Raw genomic sequence first — 18,470 nt, 5'->3', positions numbered from 1 at the left:
TATGATGGTTATGTTGGTTCCAGTTTAGTAACAAACCTATACTGTACAAGTTTGTATATAAACCATTAAAAATAAAAATATACCTGTAAAAATTAAATGTATTTCATCATGAGAAGATAAATCCGGTGCACACTTTTCGTGAATTTCATCTGTATGACATGAATGAATGAATGAATGAATGTACGAACGGCAATACTTGGCTATTAAACCTCTCTTGAAATTTTGTTTTACTATGAACGAATATTGTCTCTACTGATACATATAAATTAACATAAAATGTCATTAAACATTAAAACAATAATAAAAAGTTTAAAACGTCAAATTTGGTACGGGTATGGTGGAGCGGCCCGTGTTTTGGTAAAAGCCAATTCTTTTTCTCCGTTTGACAAATATACAAGAACAAAACCGCACGAGTACGTGTAGTTGAAAAAAACAAACATTTATGCAATAATGCTCTAAGAGAAATATTATTAGTCACATGGATTTCAAGGAAAAAAGAAGTAGAATATAAGGCAACTCTTTTTATAAATCCTTTCCGATCAAGGCAAGTGATATTTTGTGTAAGAGTTAAATATTGCATCAACTACCCAAAACTATCGTAATATATAAAACCAGGTGACTTTCTGTCAAACGCATAGATCAATTGACTTATGCAAGCGACATGTACTCAATTTTTTGAAGGTTATTTTTACTTATGCAAGCGACATGTACATATTTTTGACTGTAAATTAACAAACTTACTAACAAACGAAATTTTAACGTTGGATATTCATTCGGAACTCCTCGGCCATTTTTTTCAAAAACAACTGTTTTCGATAAAATGGCCGAGGAGATCCGAATGGTTGGATATTTCGCTTGTCTTAATGGCTATGTTCGGTAGGCTATTGTATGCAATTCATGCTGAGCATAACCAGTGTTAAAGTTCGATTATTTTAGACTTCAAACATTTACCGGTTGCTAGTGGTCAGCCATTTGTAAGCATTTGCGTACATTACTTCAAATGAAACAAAGGCAAACACTTTAATCTACTAGTATGTGTATATCAGTGGAACCGTACATTCTGAATGAACAATTTTTTTATTATAAAAAAGCCATTTCAGGCGTTTTGGATACTCAGGATGATACTCTTATAAAATGTCGTGTGATATACGAAGTTAGATATATATTTTATTCTATATAGTTTTTAATCATATAATGTATTTTACCTCATGTAACTAGTTAGACTAATTCGATATTGAAAATTGAACAATCGAAGGTGTTAAATTGATCAGTAAACCTTGAAGCTAAACGATTCTGATCATAATCAATTTCCTTTTGTTTGAACTCAGTTGGAAAATTTACCTAGAATGGTAAACAGAATAATCGCCTTCGATCCCTATATTTGATTAAAGCCTTGGCGTGTCCCTGTCAACAGTTGCTTTGATAGTTCCTAATTGCACCTTCAATAGAAATCAATTTCATGTTGCGTCGGGACAAATGCTACATTACAAAAGACGAGCATTAACGATATGTGTACACAGAACTTCCTACTAATTCCCTGCATTTCATGTCACGCTCTAAACCAAATACAAAATCTCCGACATCAGTGAATTGTACAGGTGCTAGCGATGTTTTTGTTTCTGTTATCTTGTTCATTTAAAATAACAATAGACGATATTGAATAAAACAGCATTAAAGGTTGTTAAATATTTACTCTCGCGTACTCGCATTTAACAATTTTGTGACAAAGCAAATATGACACATTTTGAAGTAAACTGCAAAGTCTTAATACCGTGGATAGTATTGGAGATTGTGTGGAAAACATTGAGACATGACCCGCGCTTACTCTCTTCTCAACGGCAATACATAGACGGACAAAACTCGTATAGAATATAAAGTTATTACAAATTCTCATTAATTGACTGCTCCTCTCACTGAAATTGTCAAGAAGTAACTCTCGAGTGCAAGGACTGTGAAATCACACAAAATACTGGCATATTATATGGAATCTAGATGTATTGTGCCGCAGAGCATACTTTCTTATGGTTGGAACTTATGCTTTCCAGAAGGCGACCGGTTTCTTATGGAATAAAAGTTGCGTTATTTACATAATCTATAAATCAATTATAACATAAATTGTCGGTCTTTGTGAAAGCCAGAACTAGAACCATATATATTATGTATGATAAATACGCATAATAAATATGCTAACCCTATAGCGTGGTGTGTGAAATAATATCTGACATATTTTAGTTCCAGACATGGCAAAGCAATTTCAGTTAAATAACAAGCGTGTAGACAAGTCTATTCAGAATTTTCTACAGGAAAAACGAGCTACACAACAGCATGAAAAACAACTCCGTCGCCTGGAAATCTCCAAGGCATCAACAATCAAAGACATTGATTCCGAGATGGAACAACTGAAGGACAAGTTAACAATGTACGGCCAAGGGATGACCCGATTAAGTTCATACTTTAATAAGGAGAAAACAGATATTAACAAGAATACGATTTGGTTTCCGTTAGAACGGTCGCCATCCGATTGGGATCCGCGGCCGTGCTGGCTCGGGAAGGCGGCAGTGAACGCGGGCCGGTGCCTCTACTTTCCGTGCAGGCGACACACCTCGTACCACTTTATGTTCCGGGAGTTTCCACAGTGGGTTTTGGACCGGGCGGAGGAGAGTGTCCGCCGTAGCAGACATGGACACCTGGAACAGGATAATACACCAACTGCGAAAGAAGAGCACGATGGAAGTACATGTATTGCTTCTTTGACAGACATATCAGATACGAGCGCCAGGGGTACTGCGGACAGGTCAGTATTCCGAAAACCGTGGTTACAGAAGCCAGACACACACTTACCAAAGATAGACTTTCCCGTCGGAATGACCACACAAGAGAAGAAACTTAAAATTACAATCGAGAAGAAGCGGCTACGGAATGAGATGGAAAATAAGCCTGCGGAGAGGTGCGTGAATTATGGTCAACCAACCCCTATCCGGCGGCTTCAGAGGCCCGTAAGACCTGTGGTCAGGAGAATGGACATCAAGGGATAATTATAGTGTGTTATAACTGATGTGTAACTAGTATTCTTCAGAATGATTTCTTAAAAAGGTCATTGATGTTAAGTTTCTATGTGTTACGTTTGTTAATTATTTTAATAGTCGAGTTAATACATGAATCGTTTTGCCGTAAAGCGCACATTTTTGTGGTTTTAACTTTCGTTAGTCAGTAAAATACCACATACATTTGGATGTGATTGAAGATAAAGGGTGAAGTTATGGGTTTTTTTCTTAAATATACATATTCCTTTTTATAACAAAGCCAGTATGTTTTGCTCTGTGCTTTGAAATAAATGAGGTTTTATGTTTTTGATCGCCATTACTTGGGAGTATTTGCCAGTTTTATTATATCAAGAAAGCACACTCTCAAATACAAGCAAATCGTTCTCTTATTGAATGACGTAATTATCATGAAGAAACTATCCAATTAAAAGCCTTATACGTTTGACGTCGTTGACGTCTATTGTTATAAAACGTAGTTGCTTAACAACGTCTCTTCAGTCTGTCTCTGACTACCAAAGCTTTTAGACGTATTTCTAAGCCTGCTTAAATATTCATAAGCGCCTGAAATGTCTTGGCTAAGGAAAAAAATTGAAATTTCCTTCGGGCGTTCGGAATCGACGTCCAAGTTTGATCGAGTTGGGCAGGTTGAAATGTTTGATATCATGCAAGGCGCTGTATACAGCTGGCAGAGCCAAGAGGGCATTCAAGGCAAGCAGGATGTCCTCATGGATGTTAATGACAACAACTCGAACGCTGCATATGATACTCAGATAAAGGATGCTCAGGACGACATGAAGATGCCTACTATTATTGTCGAAGAAAGCAGCTCGTCAGAATGTAACACAGAACGCATACATGGCGACAAGGACAGCTATCTGTCAAAGACAGACCTCTCAATTCTCGCAGTCAACCTCGCAGCACAGGAGACAAAGTATGGCGTTGGATCCAATGTGAAGCTAGACACCCCCTGTCTGCTTGGTTGCATTGGTGCCGGGGATTACACGCTCTTGTACCAATATCCGGGAGACGAGCCGAGCTATGAGAGCGAGGATACAAAGACTGATAGAGCAACTATTCATACAAGCGCTGACGATGATGACGACGACAGTTTCTTGATTTTCTCTTACCGCTCTCACTGACTCTATAGACTTACAACTTATCTCATGTTTCTTTTTGGCTACTGCATCTTTGTCGTACTAATAAACGACCCTCTCCATTTCGGCTCTGGGTGAACCTCACATTATGCTTTCTGTCTTTCCTTATTAATACTCTTTGTTTAATGACGCAGCGAGGGACGAAATGATCACTTGACTGGTTTCCATATTAACAGAAAGTACCAAATTGACATGCAACTGTATAAATGCAGAATTTCTTTGTTGACCATTTTTGTAAACGAATTTAAACAGCTACAAACCGGAATACTTCAGCCACCATCCATAGCCGTTAGTTTTTTTTCTTCTAATGGCCTACGCTCTGATTTTTAAGTGTCAATACTCAATCTTTACCTAGAAAACAATCAATGATTTTGACAAGTTTTCAGCCAGATTTGACAGGTCTGCATTTCCAAGCTTTTGACCACTTGAACAAGTGACCTACTTTCGCTGAGTCTAACTCAATATCGAGCATGCCCTCAATAGAATAAGAATAACATTCGACCAAGTTTCATCGAAAACAGGCAGCTCATGTAGCACAATCAAAATTAATAAGAATGAACTGACATGTTTTACTTGTTTATTTGTTTGAACACAAAACATAGTTTATACAAAAGTAATCATGAGGCACAAACAAATTATGGCATAATGAATGGTTAGTGGAAGGCAGGCGTAACTCCTTATGTTTTTATTTGGAGTTAAGACTGTCTTGCTCAGAGTCATCAAATAATAAAGATGAAGTTCTTCCAGGATACACAATAACGTGTCATCTAAACAATAGAGCTTCAAAGGAAATAACTTGGTAGAAATAAGAACAGTTGAACAATTTGTAAGTCATGCTTTGACAGTAGTTTCAATTAGTTATGGAAAAGTAAATAATTTAATTAACAAAACATTTAACTTTTAAACACAGACCAAACTGAATACTTCAGTACATGTCTGAAGAATATACTGTACATTGTATATGCGAAACTGATGGATATACTATGCAGCATTTAACACTACAGACTGCAAATGTGCATTTTTTGCCACAATCTTCTACCAATGAGCTTGTAACCTGCACAGAATCCATTAGCGGATGTAATACTTCCCGAAAACATTCTGAGTCATCAGGAAATTACATATTTGAACTTTTTTTAAAGACAAGGACTTGTACAGTACACAGACTTTTAAAATTTAGTCAACCACTCTGGAATTAACTTAATGATTAAAAGATTTTTTCTAATGTTACGAGTTCATGAATTGTTCATGAAAACTTAAAAAATCTTAAATACAAACTAACTACTTATCTTAACTACAAACATTGTAATTATGCACATATTAAAATATGCTAAGATAAAAACAATATAAAGGAAACCATGAAATAATTAAATAACGATAGAGCATTTAATGCAGAAATAAGAAATAAGCAATGTACAATATTTACAAAATCTCCTCCGGAAATGGCACCTGTGGATTAACTTACCAAAACCTGGACTATGAAAATCTTAAAAATTGACAAGATAAAACATAATTTAATTAAAAAAGAAAAAGTTTAGTGTTTTTTTCTGCAAACGAAGTGTCACCAACTACCTATCTGACTTTATGCTGTTTTTTAAGGTCTAGAGTAACCTCATCTAATATATGGTAATTTAGTAACCTATTATATACAGAAAGTATCTAAACATGATAAATCATATTCAATATTGTTAATATTTCCTTTTATTCTGCTCAGGTGAGTTAAAGAATACCTACAACATGTATGCAAAACTTATTATGCAAAACGTAAATTTTTGCCTATGTCTTGTTATTACATGGGGGCATTAAGGTCTTAAAAAAATCAATAAAAAATCAAAGTTAAATGACATTGTGGCAAAATTAAACAAGCAAATTCGTTGAATTGATATCCCCCGCCTGATTGGGCTAAGTCAATGAATGGAAATCAATTGTTGGTAAATTTATATATATGAGTTTGAGTTTGATTGCAACTGTTTGAAATAAAAAAAGTATTGTATATAATGTAGCATTTAGAATTGACCAAGAAACCTAGTTTATGACTCCATGTTACCCAGTTCCAAACTAATCTAAGGCAAACATTCTGATCAAGTTCCAGAAGATTGATCCAGATATATTGCTAAAAATATAGCCTCTAGACTCTAGAGTGTCCACAAGGTTTTTTTAAGATTTGACCCAGTGACCTCATTTTTAACCCCACATGACCTACTTGTTTCAAACAATTTCAAGATTTCATCGAGGCAAATATTCTGATTAAGTTTCATGGAAATTAGAGCAGATGTATTGCCACTAGAACGTTCCCAAGTTTTTGACTCCATGTGACCAATTTTAAAACCCTTGTAAGATTTCATTAAGGCAAACATTCTGACCAAATTTGAACATAACTGACTATTCAATACCAATGTATGGTTAGGGACACAATTTTCAAAGATTTCACCTACTGACCTGGTTTCTGACCCCATGTGACCCAGTTTTGAACTAATCAACAACAATCATGGAAAACACTCTGATTAAGTTTCATGAATTTTAGATTACCTATAGCGTGTTCCCAATATTTTTTACCTATTAACCTTGTTTTTGACCCATATGACCCACTTTTAAAACGCAATCGAAATTTAACCCAAGAGAACATTCTGACCATGTTTGAACATAATCCGACCAAACACAACCATAAAATAGTTTTGGACAAGATTTTTGAAAGATTTGACCTAGTGACCTAATTTTTAATCACATGTGACCCAGTTTAAAACATGTCCAAGAGTTCATCTAGGAAAACATTCTGATCAAGTTTCATGAATATTAGGACCCTACATAATGCCTCTATTGTGTTTCAATTTTTTCCCTAAGAATTGACCTAGCGACCTAGTTTTTGACCCCATGTGCCCCACTTTTACATGCGGTCCATATTTCATCAAGGGGTACATCATGACCAAGTTTGGACATAATCCGACCAATCATTTCCATTCTGGACAAAAGATTTGACCTAGTGACCTAACTTTCGATCATATGTGACCCAGTTTTAAATTAAGTCCAAGATTATATCAAGTAAAACATTCTAAGTTTTATGAATATTTGACCATGTACAATGCCTCTAGTATGTTCCAAAGATTTGACCTAGTGACCTAGTTTTTTTGACCCCATGTGACCCACTTTTACAAGTGGCTGAGAATTGATCAAGGGGAACATTCTGACCAAGTTTGAACATTTTCTGATCAATACATATCAAGATATGGTACAGGACGGATGGACGGACGGACGGAATGACAGACAGAGCCAAAACAATATCCCCCTCCCGAAACCTTCGATTCGGCAGGGGATAAAAAACAATACTGGATTATATTATAGTGTGGGCACTTATTTTCGATGTCTTGCATTGTAATGTGAAAAAATTACAGAGTAAAACTGACTGTTTTAAAATGATAAGTGTTGGACCCTGTTACTCGTGCGATGATGTTGATGATGATGATGATGATTGTGATGATGATGATGATGATGATGATGATGATGTTGATGATGATGATGATGATGATGATTGCTATTCTAAGTAATGTATGGTAATTGCAAACTAAATTGTTACAAATCAAGCCAAACAAAATAGTTACTGCTTCTTTACATTCCATATTTTGAGGTCTTTAAAGATGTTTAGAGTATTAATGGTAATAAAATGTTTTGACAATGATTCATTGATGCATTGTACACTCCCAGACACAATACCGTAGTCACATTCAACTCCTTCCGAAAAAGTCTAAAAATATAAACATTTCAGGAGTAGTAGTAGTACAAATGTGAATACAATCACAAATAAATGAACACATTTGTTTATGGTCAATAAAGAAAATTATCTAATACATGTATAATCTCTTTACTCAGACTTAACACATTAACCATGCTTACTTATGTACTGGCATAATGGCTTGTATATACAGGCACATAGTTATCGTAATTTCTTAACTATAAATGACCAGCGTTGAAATACAGCACCAGTACTGGAACAATCTGACTGTTAATCATTGGAAGCCCAATATAAAATAATCTTGCTTTAATACAAAAACACCGCACCAGTGGTCAAATTTCTTTAACACTGAGTTAATAGCACATAGTTTCTTTGGTATTGGATATAAATGATACATAAATACAAAAAACAACAACACCTTTTAAATAATTATACATTGAAAAAAATAAAGAGCACAACATTCATCAGCAAAAGCTCATACTCTTTTAAGCGGCAAAACTAGACTTTTGTTAAAGCCAGATTTATGGGCTTTGCTACACTGCTCGTTAATAGCATTTACATGGATACTTAGTTTTCTGTGAATTTCTTTTGATTGATGTCTAAGTTAATGTTTTTGCATATCACAACACAGCTGATTCTTCAAGCTAAAATAGGTTAGTATCCATGTTCAACTTCTCATGTTCAATTTTTATTTTTCACCTTCTTATAAATTATGGTAATTTATTAAAAAGAACAACAACAACCCCTCTCAATATTCATTAAATTCAAGAAAATTTTATTCAACATTTCTGGCGGACTGTACATCAAGAGAAGCAAACTTCAACAAGGGGAGTGTTAAGGAACCATTCAATTAAATTTGTCCAGTGTAGCTCGGCCATAAGACTGATTTTAACTCGTAACATTAGTTCACCCTGATGGACATTAGCCTACATTAGTTTGGTAGTTTAAAACTTCTTATAACAGCAAAAAATAATAAATATATAAGGGACTTGATCCTGTTCACAATGAATGCAAAATGTTTCCTAAGTGGACCAGATAATTGTTGCACAACCCTGCTTTCTTGAGATTACCTACTCACATTATAATACAAATACTTAGCAACACTTTACAAGTGACATAACCATCCTCAAGTCACATCATCAACATAAATCCATCACAATCTACACAACCATAACCACCATTTTTACTTAACTGGCCATATATCCAAATGGCCTAAACTCCTAAAACGATTGTGACCAGTGGATTCCCTGTCAACATCCCCCACCTTCCTCTTCCTGGTCGGACTTTTCAGGTATCGGAGCCAGCTGTTTACTGAGTGTCCTTGACCCACTACTGTCATCACTTTCAAACACATCATCAACATACTCATTCATCAATCGTCTCTTCGGTGTATAAGCCCTGAAATAGAATGGCATTTAAGTTAAATTATAAGATTGCAAACTTTTAGATTACACTGTAAGAGATAGGTTTCCTTTTAGTATTAATTTGTGTCTTGTATTTGTGTTGTTCTTTCACAGCAGGAAGTACACAGCTAAATACATGTAGTCTCTTCTTAAACAGCATTAAACACACACAAAAGCTATCATGAGATACTATTGTATACCAATATTCAAAATAAATCTGAGCTACAGATTACACTTTACTTATAGTGTATTGTACTCCCATATAATTTTGTAAAGTATAATGTAGTTTTTTGTATACCTTGGTTTCAATCAATTAAGTGTAATGGTGAGTCGAACAGCCTATTGTTACATTGAGGTGCAAACATGACTTGTATTTTACATACTCGAAAGGCTTGATCCTAAAAGCAAAATACTTGTAAAGGGAAATCACTGCGAATGAGTTAAAGTGACTCTACACCAGTTCAGTGGACATCATGGATTTGGTCAAAATGGTTGTTTCAGAAAAGGTTGTAAATAACTGATCGTAAAAACAGGACCATCTTATAACACTTTGTTTTCTTAACGATACAAACAGATGTTTTATTTGTTATCATAGAGCATATTTTCACCAATTATGACACAATTATTTGTAGCGCCTGTTAATATATCAGATTATTCAGATTTATTTTATTATTTTATATTATAATATTATTTTATTACAGATTTTTCAATCCTCAGCATATAAGTATTTGGAAACCTCTCAAACTACAGTTCAAAATAAGACTTGGTCAGAATGTAAGTTATATCAGAAACACCTTTATTAAACACAGTTACCTAGATCTTCTTGCAGAGTTGTTATATTGGATGAAGAAATGAGTCGGCTCTGTCTGGACATTAGCCTCTTCTGTGGGCGGGGTAACCAAAGGTTGGCTACACTCGCTGATCACTGGGGGGGAGGCGCTTGGTGGCATAAACCGGTGGATAACCACATAGCCGTTCTCGGCATCATCACCTGAAAGTAATCAGTAGTATAAAGCAACTGGTTAAGCCTCTTCTGTTAAGTCCAAGTTTTTATCATGTGTATGATAACTAACCTGTTTCAGTGGTGACTGTCTTACACAACCATGGGTAGTTCCTGAACTTATGGCAGCTGATGATGATGACAATGGTGGCCAGTATGACAAGGAAACTGATCATGCCGATGAGCACGAATGCGACTGTCTGCCACTGCCTCTCTTCTGCTTCTGAACCCATAATCCTTGGTGCCTTGGCTACGCCATCACCATCACTCCCAACTTCGCCATAGCTTTGGGAGTTCATGAAGGAAAAGTCAGAGAATGTGAATTGTAAGATTCCGCACTGAGTGTCTTTGGTCCCTTGGCAGGGCCACATCACAGGCTCTTCATTGCAGGAGGAGCACTCAACACATTTGTCCAGATCTAAATGGTGATAATGTCCTGTGTCACATGTTATGTTGGCTGCTGCGTTTGAGTTTGATAGGAAATTCAAGGACACTATAATGCCAAACACAATGAGAAATGGACCCATGTCTGAACATCTGAAAGAGTAAGTTGTATCATGATTTATAGCATATCTTTATACAACATATCTTAAAACATCTTTTTAGGCTAGAGGGCCAGTGGTAGCCTCATATTGCTCAACTGAATACTACTGCCTTGACTGCTTGACAATGCACATAATATTATCATTCACGCACCGGGTCTAAATTAAAGACAATTTCTTAACATTTTGTATTTAAATTTATTATTCAACTACCTTTTTCCTTTCGACAAGTGGTTTCACAAAAAAAAAATGAAATTTTCAAAAAACAAGACGCCCAAAAGGGCTCTACTGGCGTGGCTCTTGTGGTCATTTTCAATCCAGAGCATGTACGTTTGAGTAATAGGCAACAAATATATACCGGTAGTTCACTTTTAGTGTTTGGGTTAGCTGAAAACGCTGCACGCTGCATGTTGTAAGCAAATTAGTTGCATGAACTATTTTAATATGTGCCAAGTGAAGGTAATCTGAGGGTAAAAAATAGTTGCTTTCAAAACTGTACTCATCGTCAAAATTTCATTTCTGTAGCTTTAAAAATAAAAAGTCAGTCAAAGGTCAAAGTCAAGGACATCCGAGGACAACATTAATGCTTGTTTGCAAAACTGTTCACATGGTCAAAATTTCATTACTGTAGCTTTAAAAATTAATAAGTAAGTCAAAAGGTGTGGGGCCAGCTTTTGCCCAAGGGGCATTATTTCAAATGTTTTCAATTGCATCATATGATGCTCCACAACAAATATCAAAGGAATGGGCCTTGTGGTTTGAAACAAGAAGATTTTGAAAATATTTCTTAAATAAGGCTCTAGGAAAATAGTGACACCCAGGGCAGTGCCAGTTTTGACCCAAGGGGTATAATTTGAACAACCATGGTAGTGGACCACTAAATAAAGCATTGTTCAAAATAGCAAGGATTTGTATAGTGGTTTCAGACAAAAAGGTTTTTAACATTTCCCAATTTAAGGGGGGGGGGGGGGGGGGGGGGGGGGGTCCGTCCCTTACAAAGAAAAAAGAACTCTTCCCTAGGCCTCCACCAACATCGCCAAGGTCTTTTGCATTTGCCGCACTGGTCCCTTGTGGGACAATCTCCGTGGGGAGGGGGCCGTAATGACCCCAGGGGCATAATTTGAACAAACCTTCACAAGCAATTGTGACTTTACATGTAAACTTGGCTAAAAATAGACTTCGCTCATGTAGACTTGGCTAAAATAGACTTAGCTTCAAATAGCATTTTTTATACCGTACTTTCAAGACCCATAATCCAGGCATGCACTCAGTGCATTTGCATGGGCAGATCTGGCTAGTTTTCAAAAGGAACCGAGTTCTAAATGGATATCTAAATACTGTACAAGTTTCATCGAGATACAATCAAAACAGAAGACTGTATCATGTTCACAAGCAATTGTTTACAGACGAACAGATTTTTTAATACTTTCAAGCCCATAATCTAGGCATGCATGGTCGGATCTGGCTGGTTTTTGAAAGGAACCTTTGGCCAGTAGAGCTAAAAACCGAGAACATATAAAATTTAACCAGGGCACACTTAATTATGTGAATGCCAATTCCGCCAAAATGCATTCTTGTTCAAATTGAAACTGCACAAGTATTTAGTCTTCATTCTCACCTCAAACAGTATCAGAAACAGTTTAACTAGTTTTTAATTAGAGGTTAATGATTGCTTGCTGCTCGCCATTATGCGATAATCGCCCAAAGATGTTCATAATGGCCTGATGGCCGTAGACTAGGCCAAAATGCATTCTTGTTCAAATGGAAACCGCACAAGTGCACAAGTATTTAGTCTTCATTCTCACCTCAAACAATATCAGAAACAGTTTAACTAGTTTTTAATAAGAGGTTAATGATTGCTTGCTGCTCGCCATTATGCGATAATCGCCCGAAGATGTTCATAATGGGCGGTAGACTAGGCATATAGAGAAAAATTCCCCTGGAATTTCAACCCATCCCCCGGTCTCCCGGAGGGGTATAAATATCCCCGGTTATTAAAAAAAGAGTGTGTTTAAAATTACGCAAATTTATCACAGGGTTTAATAATATTAGCCTGTTTACAGTTATAATGCCCTTCCTGTCCTGAAGCTTAATTGGATTTTCAACTGATGGTGTGTTTTAACAACACCTATTGGGTGACACTTAACAAATCAGCAGGGCACATTTCATGCATTGTTTTGATTGAAACTGACAGAATTTGCAAAAGAAATGTCAATTAGACTGGTCAGATAAAAGGTCGATTTTCATTGGTTTAAATATATTTTTTATCCAATCAGAGAGGATGTAACAAATTAAAGAGTTCTGCAAAACATGTGTCATTGTCATCAAAAGGATGAATAATTTGAAGGTGACAGTATTATTCGGTAAAGAAAAGGATTAAAATAACTAATAGACAATGCTGTTCTTTGTTATGCCTCACTGACATGTCTACATACATGACATTGACCTTCATGGCAAATATAGGAAAATAACAGAACTTCAGAATAGAAACTGAAAGCAGGGCTCTCACTAGGCTGAAATTTTTGGGAGAAGTGACTTCTCCCTTCAGTCAATTTAGGGAGAAGTGGGGAGACTTTAGGGAGAAGTGATACTTTTCATAACACCTGATACAAAAACTATGCCATACCACACACCTAAGTTTACATTCACATTCAAATTAATTGCTATAACTATATAAAATGTTCACAAATAATGAATCATTTTTGGCTCAGCAAAAGTGTATTTGTCAATGTCACATAGTTTATCTCCAAATAGCATCTAAAATGAATCAAACACCAAGACAGCTAAGGATTAGAAACAATCAAAATGACCTTATAAATGAACTGTCAATATAGTAGGGGGACGAATCTTATTTTGGTACGTTCGGGATGGGTACGAATGTCACATTCAGCTATGCTGTTATATGCTTGTCTCTGGCTAAATAATTTTCAATATGCTGACATTTAAGAACCAAATGACATTTAAATCACTGTTCTTGATGAAATTTTAACCAATACATAATGGGAGGTTGAAAAATATCGCTTTGATGATACAAATGGGCGAAGTCTGGGAATTTTAGGCGACCACTTCGCCCAAGTCGCCCCCTCGCGAGAGCCCTGTGAAAGTAGACAATTCGGATGAAATGACTAGTATTTATTTATTATTTTGGGAATTGAAATGAAAAATATTGATAATTCATTCCATTCTCTCTATTAGTCTGAAAGTGATCATTTATGATAGGCAGATTTTGTGTCCAATTTTAGAGGAAGGTAAGCCCATTAAATTGTCTCTGAAACATATTTTTCTATGAAGTATTGTTTTTTGCAAGTGAGTTCTTTTATTATGCAATAAGGCTGTGACTCATAAAAATATAATTGAAGTGCTGGAAAAAGGGGTAAACAAGGTGAATTGGCACGTGCGCCATGCCCATAGAGCTACATGGCGATGAGGAAAATCCCCTGGTATGTGACCCAAATCCCCTAGAATTCTTGACAAAATCCCCTGGGGAGCCTTTAAAAAATATGGCAATTTGTTTTTTTCGTACTTGCTTCTTAAAATACTTTGAAATTTCGCCAAATTAGACCTGCTAAAAAATCCCCCTCAATACTACCAAAATCCCCCTGAATTTTCAGCCTTTCTGAACAAATCCCCCTGAATTGTCTCCAGAAAATATGGCATGTATGACTAGGCCAAAATGCATTCTTGTTCAAATGGAAACCGCACAAGTGCACAAGTATTTAGTCTTCATTCTCACCTCAAACAGGATCAGAAACAGTTTAACTAGTTTTTAATTAGAGGTTAATGATTGCTTGCTGCTCGCCACTATGTGATAATCGCACGAAGGTGTTCATAATGGCCTTTAATATGTATGTGTCAACTTCGTTTTAAGAGTACTTAGAATACCATTTAAGAATTTACCTTTTTGACTTAATATGTTTGCTATTTTTACAAGACTTAACTTCCTTCTATACATGCATGCGACATATACAGTTGTTTTATCAAAAAAATCTTGTAGATCTGAGCTCGTTTCCATACATGTCTCAATCCGAAATCTGCTAACCTTCATAACTTGTAAATGATAAACATTGTATGAAATTTTGAATTATTTAACATGTAAAAATAAACTACCAATAGTGTATCATAGAGTACTAGTCCAAATAATTGTATGTTGACAGATTTTTTTTATGATTTTAGATATGGCAAATCCTTGGGTAGTTATTCTGATCGGGATTCTGGGTTAAAGCATATTGCGTCTATAAAATATCATAAAAACAAGAAATATTACCAGATAATGTTATTTTATATAAGTTCCGTACACAAAAAAATAAATAACCAACGAAAAATTATGAGTCTGACGGGTTTTCTTCTTTTCATTCTGTCAAACACAAAAAAATAAATAACCAACGATTAATTATGAGTCTGACAGGTTTTCTTCTTTTCATTCTGTCAAAACATAACGATATATTTTTATACATGAAGGGCACCTGCAATCAGGGCACAGTTTTAAAACAATCAGAACATTTCAGCCATGGCCGAGTTGTTACGATTGTATTTACGAGGTCTATCTCGAAGCTTGTCGGAGGTGGCCGAGTTATTACGATTGGGTCAAGTTGTTCCGCTTGGCATAACGTATAACACGTCTATTATATTAGACTACCAGGGCTTTTTCTGCCCATTTTGGGAAAAAGACCCTAGACATTTTGGGAAATTTTGCGTCATGGAAATGCCGAAAGTGGGAAATTTTATGGTTAAAAGAAAAAGCTGTCTAGTCTCCTGCGAATTAGGAAATGATGTAATATTAGTGTATTACCCTTTAAATCAATGATTTCCGAGTTCAATTATCAAAACAACTTTACATCACATAATTTATTAGGATGTTGAAAATGAACCAGTACTGGTAAAAAGACTTTTAAAATATATATATATATATTTATTTTTTTTATTTTTTTTTTTGATTGGGATTTTTTTCTGAAGATTGGGAAAAATATCTTATATTTTGCTTTGGGAATGGGTCCGATAGTCGGACCCGTGGGTACTATAGAAAAAGCCCTGACTACATAGAGTACTAGTACACATTTTTTTTATGATTTATGATCAAGAGATCACCCTAGGGACCAATCGCTCGAATCAGGCCGCTCAACTGGCCAAAAATGCAGTCTAAATACCAAGTAACTGTGAACTCCGACACTACTTTAGTAAGAAAATGATTAATTGGTTGACATAGTCGCGAAAACTTATGACAAAATGTCGAAGCATCGAAGTACATCTATCTACTAAATAAACTTTAGTGCAATTCAATAAATGGTACTGAACCATATATCAATTAAAAAAAATAATGACATACTTACGCATAAAGAGAGAATACTTAGCATAAAACAAAAACAATTTGGCAAATTAAGAGTCTGTCACGTGACATCCGGTTTTTAACTTGGTCATGCACGACTACTCTCATAACGAAACAAACTGCACGCAAGTGTTACGTTCCCTTATTAATACACTTTACTTATCTCCTATATAAATATGTTTCTATTGAGTTAATACATTTATTTGCATATGTGCTGTGCATCAACTGAAGATAAAAAGTTTCATCACATCAAAACAGTAACGGTAACCGGTGCTACTGTATAAGCGACGGCAACCTGTAACTTCGGTAAATCTCCAGTCCGGTAAACTTTAAAAGAAAATAAAGTCATAAACATGATTAACATAGTTTCATGTTCACGGCCACTTAACGCCAGCCCCAACACTACATCGGTGGTGCAATGAAAAGAAGTTGTCGAAACTTCCTTGGTGCAGCTGTGCCCAGTACGTGTTTACCTCAAAACATGTCGGAGTGTGATCCGATGTATATTTTATTTGATTATTTAATTAAACGGACATTTTTCGGAAATCGGAGAAAGCGGTAAAGTAAGAACACCTTTACTGCAGATTGGCTACGAGTTCGTTTCAATGTTGCACGAACAGTGCTGTCAGGAGCTTTTCTTCGGAATTGGACTGGTGCATATTTTAAGATCTGCTACATGTAGCATTTCAAGTACACTTCGAAACACACAATGTAAGAACATTTTGGCGCATGCAAATATAACTATTACGTATAGTACTTACGCCGGAACACAACAAAACTACGGTAATGAGCACTTTAAAAAAAGGAAAATGCAGAATTTGCGCCCGAAGTATCCCTTTGCATGCATGATTTTATAATGTCTGTTTAAATATTGTGTTAAACTTTTCATTGTCAAATGTGTTCTCATTCAATAAAATATTATTTAATTAAAATTGTACTTTCGTTACATATACATGTATGACGTCATGTGCGTGACGTCAATTTTAGTATTTCAAATGCGCAATATACATGGTCTAAAGTCAAGTCAATATTTATTTATTGTCGGGTACTATCATCAACAGTTTAACATAAGCTATGAATAGCTTTTGACCGACATAATAAAAAAAGCATAATTTATGTAACTAATATATCACACACATCAGTGCATGCAAATAATAATATTCAGTACAGCATGTACACTTGAAACAAATAAATAATTCTTATAATAAAATCACAAAAACATATTAGGCAGTTGATAGACATTAGGCTGTATATAAAATGTAGGTAAATTAGCATAATTTAAAGCATAAGTTAATCGAAAATACTAATCACAAGGTTATACGACAATGCATTTAGCATGGGAAATAAAACAAAAGAAGTCACAATTAATTAACATTATTTAAATCAAAGACACATTGAAAGAGACCAGCTGCCTAGGCAGTCTAAGCTCGCTAGGTCCCATCCAACATATCTTTGATTAAGACATTTTACAGCATGATATATGACAGCATTCTTATATGCAAAATGAGCATTTGCAGTTTTCTCCGCTCCATGCCCGGACTAAACTCTTGAAATGATTGAAATTAGTTTCTTCCCTGAAATGTTGCGGAAGGGAGTTCCAGAGTTTAGGGGCACCGGAGCTGAAAGAATTGCACCCATATGTTGTAGTTCTTACAGTTGGGATATCAGCCATCATCTTATATCTAAAGTTAAAGGAATGTTCTTTTATAACCACTAAGTCATGTAGATACATTGGACCCTGCTTGTGGATAATTTTATGGGTTTCTATAGCAATGGACCTTAACCTTCTAAGCTTAAGAGTTGGCAACATTGATTTAGATAAAAGTTTTGGGTAATCAGATGTGTAATCATTGTATATAAATCTGAGGGCTCGTTCTTGTACTTTTTCAAGCTTCTTAGTATGCACCTCGCCACAAAAATGCCAAGTAATTGGACAGAAATTGAAACTTGATAGGATAAATGAGTAATATATGTTTCACTTCTAAACACGTATCTTATGCAATATAAAACTCTATATCCTTATGCTATTCAACTTTATCACTGAATAAAAGTTTCATGGATTCCGCAAGGACACTCACACGATTTTTTATTTAGAAAAAGTATGCATTCAGGGACAATTCTAGTGATTTTGAAACAATTGATACCGTGAAAACACATCATAATAAATATTTCAGTATTCAATTACGTGTAAAGCATTGTGTCGAGAGGGGCATCTGATGTAATATTCAGAAGAAGAAGAAGAAAAATAAGAAGAAGAGTGAAATGAAATGAAAATTTACG

The 18,470-nt window shown here is 35.4% G+C and overlaps 2 protein-coding genes across 2 annotated transcripts; one reads left to right on the top strand and one right to left on the bottom strand.

The window, feature by feature from the left end:
- The first annotated feature begins 2,185 nt into the window (after positions 1 to 2,185).
- On the top strand, positions 2,186 to 3,170 carry LOC128207523 (uncharacterized). Its single transcript, XM_052910475.1, has one exon. The coding sequence runs from the start codon at positions 2,241 to 2,243 to the stop codon at positions 3,033 to 3,035; it is 795 nt and encodes a 264-aa protein (XP_052766435.1). The 5' UTR covers positions 2,186 to 2,240; the 3' UTR covers positions 3,036 to 3,170.
- A 1,591-nt stretch (positions 3,171 to 4,761) lies between these two features.
- Positions 4,762 to 16,274, bottom strand: LOC128208882 (uncharacterized). The gene is made up of 4 exons (XM_052912560.1): positions 16,195 to 16,274; positions 10,399 to 10,862; positions 10,139 to 10,316; positions 4,762 to 9,320 (listed from the first exon to the last, which is right to left on the bottom strand). The coding sequence occupies exons 2-4, from the start codon at positions 10,850 to 10,852 to the stop codon at positions 9,173 to 9,175; spliced, it is 780 nt and encodes a 259-aa protein (XP_052768520.1). The 5' UTR covers positions 10,853 to 10,862; positions 16,195 to 16,274; the 3' UTR covers positions 4,762 to 9,172.
- Positions 16,275 to 18,470: the final 2,196 nt, after the last annotated feature.

Source organism: Mya arenaria, chromosome 11 (genome assembly GCF_026914265.1).
Source record: "Mya arenaria isolate MELC-2E11 chromosome 11, ASM2691426v1".
Taxonomy (NCBI): domain Eukaryota; kingdom Metazoa; phylum Mollusca; class Bivalvia; order Myida; family Myidae; genus Mya; species Mya arenaria.
Note: the sequence above shows the minus strand (reverse complement) of the source record. Positions and strands in the feature narration are given on the sequence as shown.